The sequence below is a fragment of the Streptopelia decaocto genome, assembly GCF_964273445.1.
Source record: "Streptopelia decaocto genome assembly, chromosome: 3".
Lineage (NCBI taxonomy): Eukaryota > Metazoa > Chordata > Aves > Columbiformes > Columbidae > Streptopelia > Streptopelia decaocto.
In genome coordinates this window covers 111,051,597-111,064,516 of record NC_138656.1, presented here as the reverse complement: position 1 = coordinate 111,064,516, position 12,920 = coordinate 111,051,597, and the positions used below count along the sequence as shown (strand labels likewise).

Below are 12,920 nucleotides of genomic sequence, written 5' to 3'. Positions count from 1 at the left end.
AATCTGGCCTGGTAATAGTATTGCTTAAATAGTGGTTTCGGGTCTGTTTGGTTTTATTTTGGTGTTTATACAGACTGAAATATGCATGTTCCTGATATGTCTAAATATATACCCTCAAAATGCTTTTAAAAGTAACACGGATAGTACAAGTAAGTTAATCACCCTGATTTGTTGATAAGTCCTGTGCATCCTTTTTAAAAGGGCGTTTTTACTTTGCATTGAGAAAGTGGATATAGAAGTGGCCTCACTTGCTCTCTTGCGTCAGCCCATAGCATTGCTACCAAACTGCAGCAAAGTTAAATAGCAGCCCCTTCCTCGATTTACCAGATTTCCAGTTAACACTGACAAAAGCATGAAAACAGGGAGCCAGCACCAATTCCCTTTGGTAGAACACCGTACCTGATACCAGGGAGAGCAGCAGCGCATCTTGAATCACGCGCAAAGTAGCCACTATGCCTGGCCGAGTCTCAGGATTTGCATCCTAATTTTTTCTAAAATGTTTCTCCACTCCCTTTCCAGACAGGGAAACTGGTTTTGTTTATTATTTATGTTGGTTTAACAAAACTGGCCACATTCCTTATGTTAAATAAAATCTCCACAAGTACCTGAACTATGCATTACACCTTTACTACACCCTCTACAGGTTAGTACTTATAAAAAACATTGTGTACCCCAGATTGTCAACTGCCTCTTCTCAAAGGGGTCCAGCAGAAAAGGTTTAGCTTCACACTGCCCTTGGCAAGTTGGGAAATCTGAGTTCTGGTAAAACAAGCTGAGAAGCAAGTTCCAAAGACTTTGCCACCAAACCCACTGATCTCAACCACGGCAGGATCACAAGGGGAGAGAGATGGTGTTTCAGAGAACCAGATCCCAAAGCATTTAGGGCTTCCTAGGGCAGTGCCAGCTCTTTGAATTCTTCCCAGAAGCTGATTAGTAAAGCCAAAGCACAACTGAAGCAAGTCCAAAGAAAAAAACACGTGTCCCAAATCAGTCTGTTCCCATGTTGTTTATACTATTCTTTTGGCAGGATAAGGTGGAGACACTTCCATAATTCCAGAGAACCTAAGTCATTTTCTATAAACGTTGACTGAAGCTAAAATTAATTGTGGGCTAATACCTTTTAAGCTAGTTGTCATCTGAGAGCAAATGAAACTGTTTGCTGGTTACTGTTGAGAGATGTCACCCAGAGGGAAGCTGCTGTCTCAACCAGTGAATGCACGTGGGAGCAACACTGATAAAAATTTAATGTATCAGAGGACAAGGATTTCAGCAAGGTCACTGGTACGGTCTTGCTTGCCATTGCACATGTGCCGCTAGTTTATATCCACAGAGATCAGTCCTTTGCTCTTTGCCATCAGCTGGAGAGGTGCCTGCCCGTGTAATAAGATCCTAAAGTTATTATAACATGTACCACATTCCAGAAAGATAGAGGAAATTCAATTAATATTTTTTAACTTTTTCGATTTGTTTTTCAGTGTTGACCTATGACAGCTACAGGAGAAGCATAAAAGAAATCTCTCTGTAATTTATACTTCTGTGAACTGTCATACATGGTAAAGCAAGTGACAGTGAAGTCAAATGCAGGAAATCTTTATTATTTTCTTAGAAACTGTTTAAAATGTAAACATCCTGTTGATATGAATCTCAGATTCTTCTGGTGTTTACTTAGCAGCTGCCATCATTGTGCAGTGTCTGAGTACACATACCATATTACTGGGTACTAGGCTGACTTGTGTTTCATTTTACAGAAGCTAAGACTGAAAATACTTCTGAGCAATTTAATGTTAAAACAGCTTACAAGAATATTGCTGTTATTTTAAAACTATTTGAAAATTAGAAACTGCATAACTATCTCAAACACGGTATTGGAATGGCCGGCAAAGATAACCCACATCCCCTTTACTCCGCCCTCATTGTCAGATCCTGAAAGGACGTTTTAGTCACTCGTAACAAGCAGGGTGTTGTATCGGGAATCATGTCAAGTCTTTGTCATGTCCAGTGGTAGCTGCCATTTCCCTTCTGAGTCAGGAATACCTGAAAGTATCAGCATTCAATGTTACAAAAGAATAAAAAATAATCCTCTCACCCTTATGGCAGAAAAGTTTAAAAATGCAAATATTGAAAACTCTAAGCCCAGAAGAAATATAGAAAGAACATTCTATTTATTGTTTGGTAAATCTGTTTATTTCTAAGCTGCTCTCATTATTTTGGGGGCCTGACTCACCATTTTTAAATGCTTTGGTTGGCAGCAGTTTTCCATTGCTGGTACAGTGGTTGTGCTGACTCAGGATGTCTTTACAGCCATGCACCGTCCACAGGAAAATATGTACTGTACAGATCCATGCAAATCATATAGTGTTTCCTACCGTTAATGAGGATCCCATGTGCCTCTGGTTACACATGGTTTGTTAATTATGCCTGCCTGTGTGAGGTTAAAATGAAGACGAGAACATTTGGACTTTGGAAACTTCTGTTTAAATATGTTTAAAATGAATCTGTCTTGATATATTAGAAAAATAGGTAGCATCCTAACATCTGTATATTATGTGGCTGTGTGTGCCATAGGCAAAGAGCACAGATGTTTTGTCATTCAAACCAAAGCCCTCAGTGCCACAAACGGCAGTCAAGTATCTGCCAGGTTTCATTTGCCCTGTACCACCATCTGGATCACTGGAAGTTTACACCTTAATTGCAACCCTGCTTTTAGATTTTATTGCATAATCCATTAATAGGGAAGCATTTTGAAAACAATTCTGAATTCTGTTGGCAGTTTCTAGTTAAGAAACATGTGTGTTAACGTTTTCGATTTGCAGGCATACACGCACAGATACACAGAATGCACACTAAATAAGCAGACAAAATAACTGCAGCAACAAATAAAGTTCCTGAAGTCTTCCTGTTACCAAACTGTTCTTTGTTAGTTGGTTATAATGTGCCCAAACTTTAACTGCATATATGACACAAGTGTTTATCCTGCCTTGACTGTTTATTTTTTATTTCAGTCCAAAAGGTTCTACAATGTCTACAAATAAGGCTCAGGGGAAAATGCATCATTTTCTCATGGTAAAAATTCTTGGCTTGGAGCAGGAATCTATTTATTCCAGTGCAGGGGGAATACGTGCTGAGCTGGTGTAGAGGGAACTGGTGAGTGAGGGGTAAACAGGGAGGAGGAAGAAGAGGAGGAGGAGGCATGAAGACACAAAGGCTCAGTTTCTTTGGCCAAGGGTGGGCTTCTGGTGCTGTATGAGGGGGTAGATTTGAGCTACCCGAGCAAGACTGGCACAGGAGACACACGAGCTACCTGTATCATCAGTGGAGACCAGACTATGCTACCGTTTTAATCTTAAGTTTTGTGAGATTGTAGAGTCATGTAGGCTGGAGAAGACTCTTAAGATCACCCAGTGCAACCATTAACCTAACACGCTACTAGATATTTATGTATGGGCACCTGAATCATGCTTTATGTGTTTACTTGTAGGAATATACAGATGCAGTAGGCATTAAGGTACAGATGACCCCATTAAAGTCAGTTGAAATCTATTGAAGAAGTCAAGGTGGAATTTGGCCCTTAAACATGGACATCTGGTTTAGTTTGGGGCACTGTAGAATATCCCCATCTGGCCTCCAGCTGTTCTTCCAGAAAGCTGTGGATCATACTGGCCAGTCTTGTGCAGATGCCTTAGATATCTAGGGCATGTCAAATGGCAGTAGGTACCTACTCTTAGGCACTTGAGTTGACCCTAAAGTGCAGCTTCACCCACCTTACAGTAGACACTTGCTGTTTCAGCTGAATAGCTTTCTAAGCTCCAGTGACTTTATTGAGCATATCTTTCATAAGTGTATGGTGGGAATTTGGATGCCTGGTACCCATATAAACACCACAACACAGTTACCTGTGTTTTTTTGCTGGACTGAACCCAACCCTAACACTAGGAATAACTGATAGTTCGAAAGATATTTGAGGGATAGGGCTGGGAAATAGAGGTTCTAGACTGAGAATTCCTGGGGCAAAAGGCAACTAGGGTTGGAATTGAGACTCAGAATGAAACAAAGAAACCAGAAGACTAAAATGTGGAGTTTGGCAGGGCAAGAATTTGAGACTAGAATAAGAAGCAGAAGGAAACTGGAAATGACTAGGTGTCCTGGGTTTGGCTGGGATGGAGTTAATTTTCTTCATAGTAGCTGGTATAGTGCTGTGTTTTGGATTTAGTGTGAGAAAAATGTTGATAATACACTGATGTTTTGGTTGTTGCCAAGCAGTGTTCATACCAAGTGAAGGATTTTTCAGGGAGAAGGCTGGAGATGCACAAGAAGCTGGGAGGAAGCACAGCCAGGACAGCTGATGCAAGCTGGCCAGAGAGATATTCCGTACCATATAGTATCATGCTCAGTACATAAAGTAGGAAAAAAGTAGGAGATTGCTGCTCAGGGATGGACTGGGCATCATTAGCAAGTGATGAGCAATTGTGTTGAGCATCACTTGTTTTGTATATTCTATTATTATTATTTTTGTTATTTTCTGATCCTTTCCTGTCCTGTTGAACTGTCTTTATCTCAATCCATAAGTTTTGCTTTTTTTTTTCCAATTCTCCTCCCCATCCCACCATTGTGGAGAGGAGTGAGCCAGCAGCTGTGTGATGCTTAGTTGCCAGCTGGGGTTACACCAGGACACTAGGTAAGGAGAACAGAGCTGAAACAATGAGCCAAAGCCAGGTAGAACAGTCCTGAGACCACAAAGGGACAAGACAGAAGAAGTCATACGTTGAAAGACTGGACAAACAACTGGGCAGCGGGGCGAGTAGTTGGTAAATATTCCACCCTTTCTGCTTAGAATGGATTCAAATTTCCAAAATCTTATTGTTTCTGTTCTCAGCAGGTGCCTTTGGCTATATTTGCCTTCAAAACAGGAGCAACACAATAGAAGAGAATTTGTAGAGATAAACAGTGAGTGATGAAGACCTGATGTTCCCAATGTGGGCATCTCTAGAGGGTTATTACTTTAGCCAACAGCTGTGTGGTCCCATGTCCATTAGTGACTGGAGCTCACTAAGTGTGATCCTGAAGAGCATCTTTTCCTTAGTTTCAGGTGAAAAGAGTCCATATGCTCCAAGGCTGCTCCACAACGTGAACCAAAGCATGGCAATTCTGGACAAACATGATATTTGCTTCCAAAACACGCAGTAGATCCAAACTAAATAACTAATTTCTGTGCTGGAGACCTCCAGTGTGACACCCAGCAGGAAGGTGTCCCATGTTCCTCTGGCCCGAAGCTGACAGTGCTACTTTTTCCAGTTACATGGTACCTTAAGGGACAGAGGCCTAAAGCAGCAGAACTAGAGGTGCCAACACTGTTGCCAGTTCATGTAGGAGCCATGTAAAATACCTGGGTTTTGGTTCACCTCCATGAAGTCCAGCAGAGTATATGCACAAGCTCTGCTACAACCAGTTGATACTGCATTACCAAGCATTTCAAAGTTAGGGAGCACCAATCTTAATTCAGATGCCTCTTATGAGGCATTAAGAGTTGGTCTTTCACTAAAACGTCACTTTTCGTTCTTCCTGTTTCATTAACCAAAAGACCTGTGTGATGAAGGAGACAGCAGGATGAAGAACTACCTCTTTTGTGGCAGAAGCAGTAAAACACCTGTTGAAAGGAACAGGGAACTATATTAAGTAAAAATAGATAGCTTCGTGGTAAGTGCACCCAAACTTCACATCCAAGAATGGGCTGGTGGTGAAGTCATTAATATTTTTCATAGATGGTCACAGTTTGTACCTGTCTCATTTAAGACCTTGAATACTGTTTTATGGAGAGGTAAACAGTGTTTCAGAGCACTCGCAAATGAAGTGCAGGAGCACTCTCCTTTTAACATACTCAATACTGTGTAATGCTCTTCACACTGGAAAACCAGCTCTCGGTGTTTTCAACTACACTATATACTTACAAATTAATGTAATTAACTTCTGTGCTCCCCATCTGCAAAATTGATTAAAAAATTACCACTAAGGTGTTGCAAAACCAAATTAATAAATGTGAGCATGCAAATCCTGTTGTGGTGTGTGCCAGAGGAATGCACATAAGAAATTAGATTCTGTCTGTAAAACATGAAATATGTCGTAAATAAATCCTCAGACCACACACAAAATTTAAAGCAAAAAATACTATCAAATAGCAGCTCATCAGCTGAACGTCACCCTGTCAGTGGATTGAATGAGTCAAGGATCCCTTGGATCATGCAATGAAAGATTAAACTATAATGCAAATATACCAGATGCAGGCTAAGAATGCACATAAATCTTTTGTTTAGGCATTTCCAAATCTGTGAGTTCTCGAGTTTACAACCCTACCTGGAGAACAGCCCATTTCACAGTTCATGCAGACTAAGCCAAGTATTTTATCCACCTTTATAAGTGTAAATGGCTTTTCATCTTTTTCTAGATGATCATATGATGAGACTCAACGATTAGCCTATCAAAATATCTAATAATTTCAAGGACTACTCCACTAAACTGGTGTTGCTCCATTTCTTTTTTTCTCAGTTTCATAATCTTTATTTTTGTATCTCTTGGTAACGGAGCCCAGGGTTAAACAGTATTCAGTCAGATGTTTGGCTTTCAAAAGGCCTGAATACAGCTGGCCATTTTACATTGGCTTTTGTTAAGAATTTTTGCTAGTGTGACATCCTGTGATTTATGAATAGAAGGCAAGATCAAAAGATCTTTGGCCAGGTGGCCAAGAAGGCCAACAACATCCTGGCTTATATCAGCAATAGTGCGGCCAGCAGGACTAGGGGAGTGATCGTCCCCCTGTACTCAGCTCTGGTTGAGGCCCCACCTCAAATCCTGTGTTCAGTTTTGGGCCCCTCACTACAAGAAAGACCTTGAGGTGCTGGAGAGAGTGCAGAGAAGGGCAGGGAGGCAGGTGAGGGGTCTGGAGCACTAGTGTGATGAGGAGCAGCTGAGGGAGCCGGGGCTGTTCAGCCTGGAGAAAAGGAGGCTGAGGGGAGACCTTATCAGTGTCTGCAACTACCTGAAAGGAGGTTGTAGCATGGAGGGGGTTGGACTCTTCTTCCAAGTAACAAGTGATAGGATGAGAGGAAATGGCCTCAAGTTGCACCAGGGGAGGTTTAGATTGGATATTAGGAAAAATTTCTTCCCGGAAAGGGTTGTGAGGCATTGGAACAGGCTGCCAGGGCAGTGGTGGAGTCACCATCCCTGGAGTTATTTAAAAGATGTGTAGATATGGCACTTCGGGACATGGTTTAGAAGTGGACTTGGTAGTGTTAGGTTGTTAACAGTTGGACTTGATGATCTCAAAGATCTCTTCCAACCTAAACGATTATATGATTCTATGAAATTTTCTGCTAAAGTAAGCAAACGGCATACCTTGTTTCCAGAAATTAGTGACTGACAAAGGAAACCAATAATGTTTGTTAACATGGGATGGGTTTATGTTCTATGTTTTGCATATATGTAGAGTGTAACTTGGGGTGGTGTCTGAGCAACTGAGATATTGTATTTTGCATACAGTGAATAATCAGTAATGTCCAAGATTTGGGTACACTTCAACAAGAGAAAAGCGAGTTAGACAAAAACTTGTAACATTTTGTGAAATGCAATCTGGGCTCTTAGCCCACCTCTGCCCCAGTGGGTGCATTTATTAATATTCCACATGGCTAAAAAAAAACTATGGAATTGAAGATTTTTGTGATGAAAGGAAAACTTCTTGTCCCCTAATTCATGTTAGCATTGCTCAGTTATTCACTGAAGTACAGAAATGAAATATGAAACAAATGAGAGTGATGGAATTGGGCCAGGCTGTGTGTGTGATACGTTGAGCAATCAACATCCTTCTGGTACCTGCATTTGAACATTATAGTATAAAGAGTCCTCATCATTAATCTTTTTTCTGTATAGTTTTTAATCTGTAGGTTTTTAATCTCCAAGACAACCACCATCCCTCCAAATACTTTATAGAAATTGAAAAACATAGATATAGCATGCAAAGCTTAGATGAAATGAGGTGAAATGATGACTTGGGAAAGAGTGACATTGAGTGTTTCTAACAGAGAGAAAAGACATTTCATTGAATATGATATTTGCCTGGAATTTATCACTTTTGTGTTTAGGTGGGCCCTGTAGCACCTGCTTCATGTGTGTCATTAAACAAGGTTACTTGGTCAAGATCAAAACAAAATGGACTGTGGTAGAATTTTAGTTCCACATTACAACCGAAAAGAAAATTGCTTATAGATCTCTGGGAGGTGTCTGTGTTCTTCATGGGCAGCACTTAATAAAAATAAGGTAGAAAGTTGGGATTGTTCAACCTGGAGAAGAGAAGGCTCTGGAGAGACCTTATTGTGGCCTTTCAGTGCTTAAAGGGGCCTATAAGAAAGATGGGGACAGACTTTTTAGCAGGGCCTATTGCGATAGGACAAGGGGTGATGGTTTTAGAGAAGGTAGATTCAGGCTAGACATAAGGAAGAAATTTTTTACACTGAGGGTGGTGAAACACTGGCCCAGGTTGCCCAGAGAGGTGGTGGATGCCCCATCCCTGGAGACATTCAAGGCCAGGCTGGACGGGGCTCTGAGCAACCTGACCTGGGTGAAGATGTCCCTGCTCATGGCAGGGGGTTGGACTAGGTGAGCTTTGAAGGTCCCTTCCAACCCAAACTGTTCTCTGATTCTGAGATTCTGTGATTATAAAATTCTCCACACAAAAAAGTTTTGCTTCGGAGAATGACCATAATTGCTGTTCTTCTAACATGGCTGAGTAAATCACCTCTATTTTACATCTAACACTGAGTTTAAGAAAAATAGGTACTGCTCCGCCTAAGGCCCCAAGCAGGCGGGTGGTTTGAGATCACACCTAGCAGATGCCACACTGAGCTACTCACAGATGGTGGAGTAGCCTCCTGCTTTCTCTTAGTTTAGATCCAGAAGAAAGCCTTAATGGTTAGCACCTTCAGCTGGGACATAGCATCAAGTTTACTGGTAGTTTTGCTGTTTGATTAAATAGGTAGAAAGCTAACACAGAAAACAGCTAATAGCTAGGGAAAACACAGCAGCTTGTCTGGTAGAGGTCAATTCCATGGACAACTAAATTATTTGATTTATAATAACGGATTTCTTAAGACATTCAGGCTTTCATCAGCAGATCTCTGTTTTTTGTGTTCCACAGTTTTACTGATGAGGAAACTGAGTCACAGAGCATTTAACTGGCTTCGTCATAGTTACAGACATGGAAACAACCAAGAACTACTAATTTGCTATTCCTTACAGCATATTTTGGGTCATGAAGCATCACTTATTTCCAAATAATTCAGTGTTCTTTGTTCGCATACTGTTTGCTTCATCAGTAACTTTTCAAATTAATGATTTGATATGCTTTGATTTCTAGCTGATTTTTTACTATGGAACTGGAGACAAATGGTGTCCACAGCACTACTACGATGAGATCAAAATGGATTTTCCGGATGGGGACATTCGGCTTTGTGAGAAGGGGCTCCGCCACGCCTTCGTGCTGGATGCCAGCAAGGAGATGGCTGCCATGATTACAGACTGGTTACGGGATGATCTCACCAAATTATAAACATGGATTTAGTGATTAACAAGAAAACGATGTAATTATTTTGTGAACGTGTAATTTTTTGTGAGAGAGTCTGTCCTATTTTTTTTTTCTGTTTATTATAGATTATGGCTTGTTTTCTATGGAGATGTTTTAAAGAAAGTTAAAGAGAGACTGGCTGGTCCAAAGTATAGTTTTATGATTCAGTGGTGATGTACCTTCAACCTGTGTCTTCAGGACTCTGCAGGACTTGGCAAAGGGTGCAATATTATTGCCTGCCAGCACTCTATACAACACTGGTACTAGATTCACTGGCTACAGGTGAACGTGAGTTACTACAACCTCCTTCACCTGCTGGAGAACTGTCAGGGGTGGATTTGGGGCAGCCCAGCTGGGCTGCTGTAGTAAGAAATACCAGGCTGCTCCGTATAGATAAAAATCCCCCTGTGGATGGATCCTGGTGATGGATCCTGGTGTGCTATGAAAGACCTGGCCCTCTCTATATGTCTCATCTTCCATGTAACCCTGGTACATGACAGCCAGAACAACCCAAGGCCCCAGGACAAGCCTAATGGTGTCTCCTCCAGGTCAGATGGGGCTGGTGGTCAATCGGAGGTCAGGCTGAGTTCTGGATGAGTACAAGGGAGATGTGCAGAGCAGGTGTGCAGTTTCTCCAAATCTCAGAAGGGGTTTAAGGTGCTGCCAGGACTCCGCAGGGTATTAAAAATACTGTGAGGTAACTGTGGCTGCTCAGCAAGAGAATACCTATGGAGCTCTTGTCTGGAACGTGGCCAAGTATTTCATTTTTTGATTGACTGTAGAGAAGGTAAAAGACACTAGTGAAAAGTGCCAGTATTAAAAGGTTAAAACAGATTGCAGAATTCATATATAACTACTTACAGGTGGCCTAACTGTCCTAATGAAGTCCATGGGAACAGTACTTGCTCAGCAACTTAAAAGAATTGAACCAGTTTTGATGCATGCCTAAATTTCAGTTCCAAAGGCTGAAGTATGACATTTTATCCCAAGCCACAAATTAGCTAAGTCCACTGTGAGAAAATGGCTATTACTCTGCCATGGCTGCACCCATGAAATGGCATGAAGTGTTACTATAGAGAACCAGATCCTTGCTAAAGCACGTTGCTGACAAGTACACTGTTCCTCACATTTGTTCATCCCTCTCCTTTATAGATATTAAAAAAAAAAAAAAAGGAAAAAAAAAAATCCTGCCAGTTTTGTTAACAGAAGACATTACAAACGATAGTTAGAAATGAAAATAATGAAGGGGAACAGAGCCAAGTGTAATCAGGAAAAGCTTTCTAGCCATGAACCTGTGAAGTATTCTCTCTATGGAGTTCATAGAGACATTTCTAAATAAATAAAACACTACAGAATATAGTCAGGGGAAGTCCTGCCCTTGCAAACAGATGATTTTAGATGATGCATTGGGTATCTGACTTATATGATTTATTAACAGTTTTTAAATGGTACTAGAGAGAATGGTACTGGAGAATGTTCTCTGAGATGCAGAAAGACCAATTAATTCCTTTTCCTACACGATTATGTACACACCTTCCACTTCCTAAATCCCCTTTAAATCTTTCACCGATATTTAGACCAATTTGTAATAGAGTTAAATTTCTGGATATTTTGGACTAGTCTGCAAACCTCTAGCCAGACAGTGGACTTAAGTGACCTTCTTCACACCAGAAACTGGTTTAGTTTTTGAGACTAGCCAGTGAATTTTCAGATTACACTGCCACATCATGAAGCAGATACTGAACCTTGAGGCAGGAGCGTTGAGACCACGGGTGCAGCAGCGTGGGGAAGAGCCAGATGCGTTCAGCGTGAAGGGATTGAGACTGCGCAACTGATTCTGTTTATCAGAGAGTTGTGGGACTTTCCTTCTCTCTGGAGGGCCGTATTCAGTCATGATCGAAACAATTCTTGTGCTCACGTTGGAAATCCATAGTTGTGTGTCTGTGTGTGTTTAAATAGCCCCCAGATGTTGGCATTCCTTTTGGATGGCCTTAGGGCAGGCGCTAAATGCATCTGTTGGCCAAGGTGCTCCCTGTGAACAGAGTGGGAGGGGGGGTGTTCACATACGTGGAGATACATATACATACACGTATATATATATACATATGCACATGTTCGTATGTTAGCAACATCAAAATACAGTTCACTTGGTTGTTTTGGTTTACATGTTGATCTGGTTGAACAAAACAATTGTTCTTCAAAGTACATGGAATGAAGGACTCAGTTTGTGAAGGCTCCGCTGTTGTAGTGGATCTCCTGAGGACAGAAAAAATCTTGCATTAACCAAAGATGACAAGCAACTATTAAAGCCTGGAAACTGAAGCACTTACGAGAAGCAGTTGTTTACAGTACATTATTCATATACTTTGTATGAGGAATTAATTTAGCAATACTTGTACTTGACTTGTGTATTCCTTTTATACAAATGTTAATCCGTTGTAATCAATCCTACTGACTGCATTGAGACCTAAACTGAGATTAGGTCTGGTCAGTGATGACCAGATCTACTGCAGAATAATGCCTTACGATTTTCTTAAAAGAATTTTCTCTAAGATTATCCAAACCATAGTGATTCAATTGCTACCTTCCTCCTAGAAGCTCTTACCGTAAGGCTACAATCCGAAAATTTGCTATTCTACTCATTGCAAAAAAACACGGGTCTGGTTTTCACAGATGTATTTTGTAAGAGGAGCAGATCTCACTCAATGAGAATCCAGCTCCTCTGAAGCCCGTGGTGTTCACCGTGACCCCAGGCAAAGAGTGTCAAAAGTGCTTATGATCCGAATGTGCCAACTTACCATGAAAACACAGTGTGGTCTTGCCTGTTTTAGACTGTTTTAGAATTCCTGGAAAACCTGTCACAAATGAATTGACTGTATGCAGTAGCACCTAATCTCTGTCATTCACATTTGTGCTTAATTCTCACCACATGAGTAACCCTGCTAGCTTCAAGAGCTTTGATTCATGTTCAAGTGTTTTGCTAGATCAATACCTTTTATGAAAATGTACACGACTCCAGTAATGAAAATAAAGACATTTATTGTAAAATGCAACCTGATTCTTTATTTTGATAACTTCTTTAGTGTTAGTTTACCTTCTTCATTACTTCATCCACGCAAAATTTAACAAAAACACTTGCTAAACCCCAAATTTCACATGCGATGTAGACATCTGCTGAGCACAGATAAAATCAGAGGGTGGTAGGCACCTGACTCACTTAAGCATTTTTATCCAGAACCACTCCAAAATAATAAGTTTTTCCTCTTGCTCCCTCCAGCTCTGTGTTTGCTGCTTTGAATGAGCCATAGACTGT

General features: G+C 40.9%; 1 protein-coding gene across 1 annotated transcript in view; it reads left to right on the top strand.

The window, feature by feature from the left end:
- LDAH (lipid droplet associated hydrolase) overlaps positions 1-12,660 on the top strand; it is a 120,242-nt gene extending 107,582 nt beyond the window's left edge. The window contains exon 7 of the mRNA XM_082047427.1: positions 9,401-12,660. Within this exon, the coding sequence (XP_081903553.1) occupies positions 9,401-9,592 (192 nt within the window). The 3' untranslated portion in view covers positions 9,593-12,660. The remainder of the gene's footprint in view (positions 1-9,400) is intronic.
- The last annotated feature ends 260 nt before the right edge of the window (positions 12,661-12,920 follow it).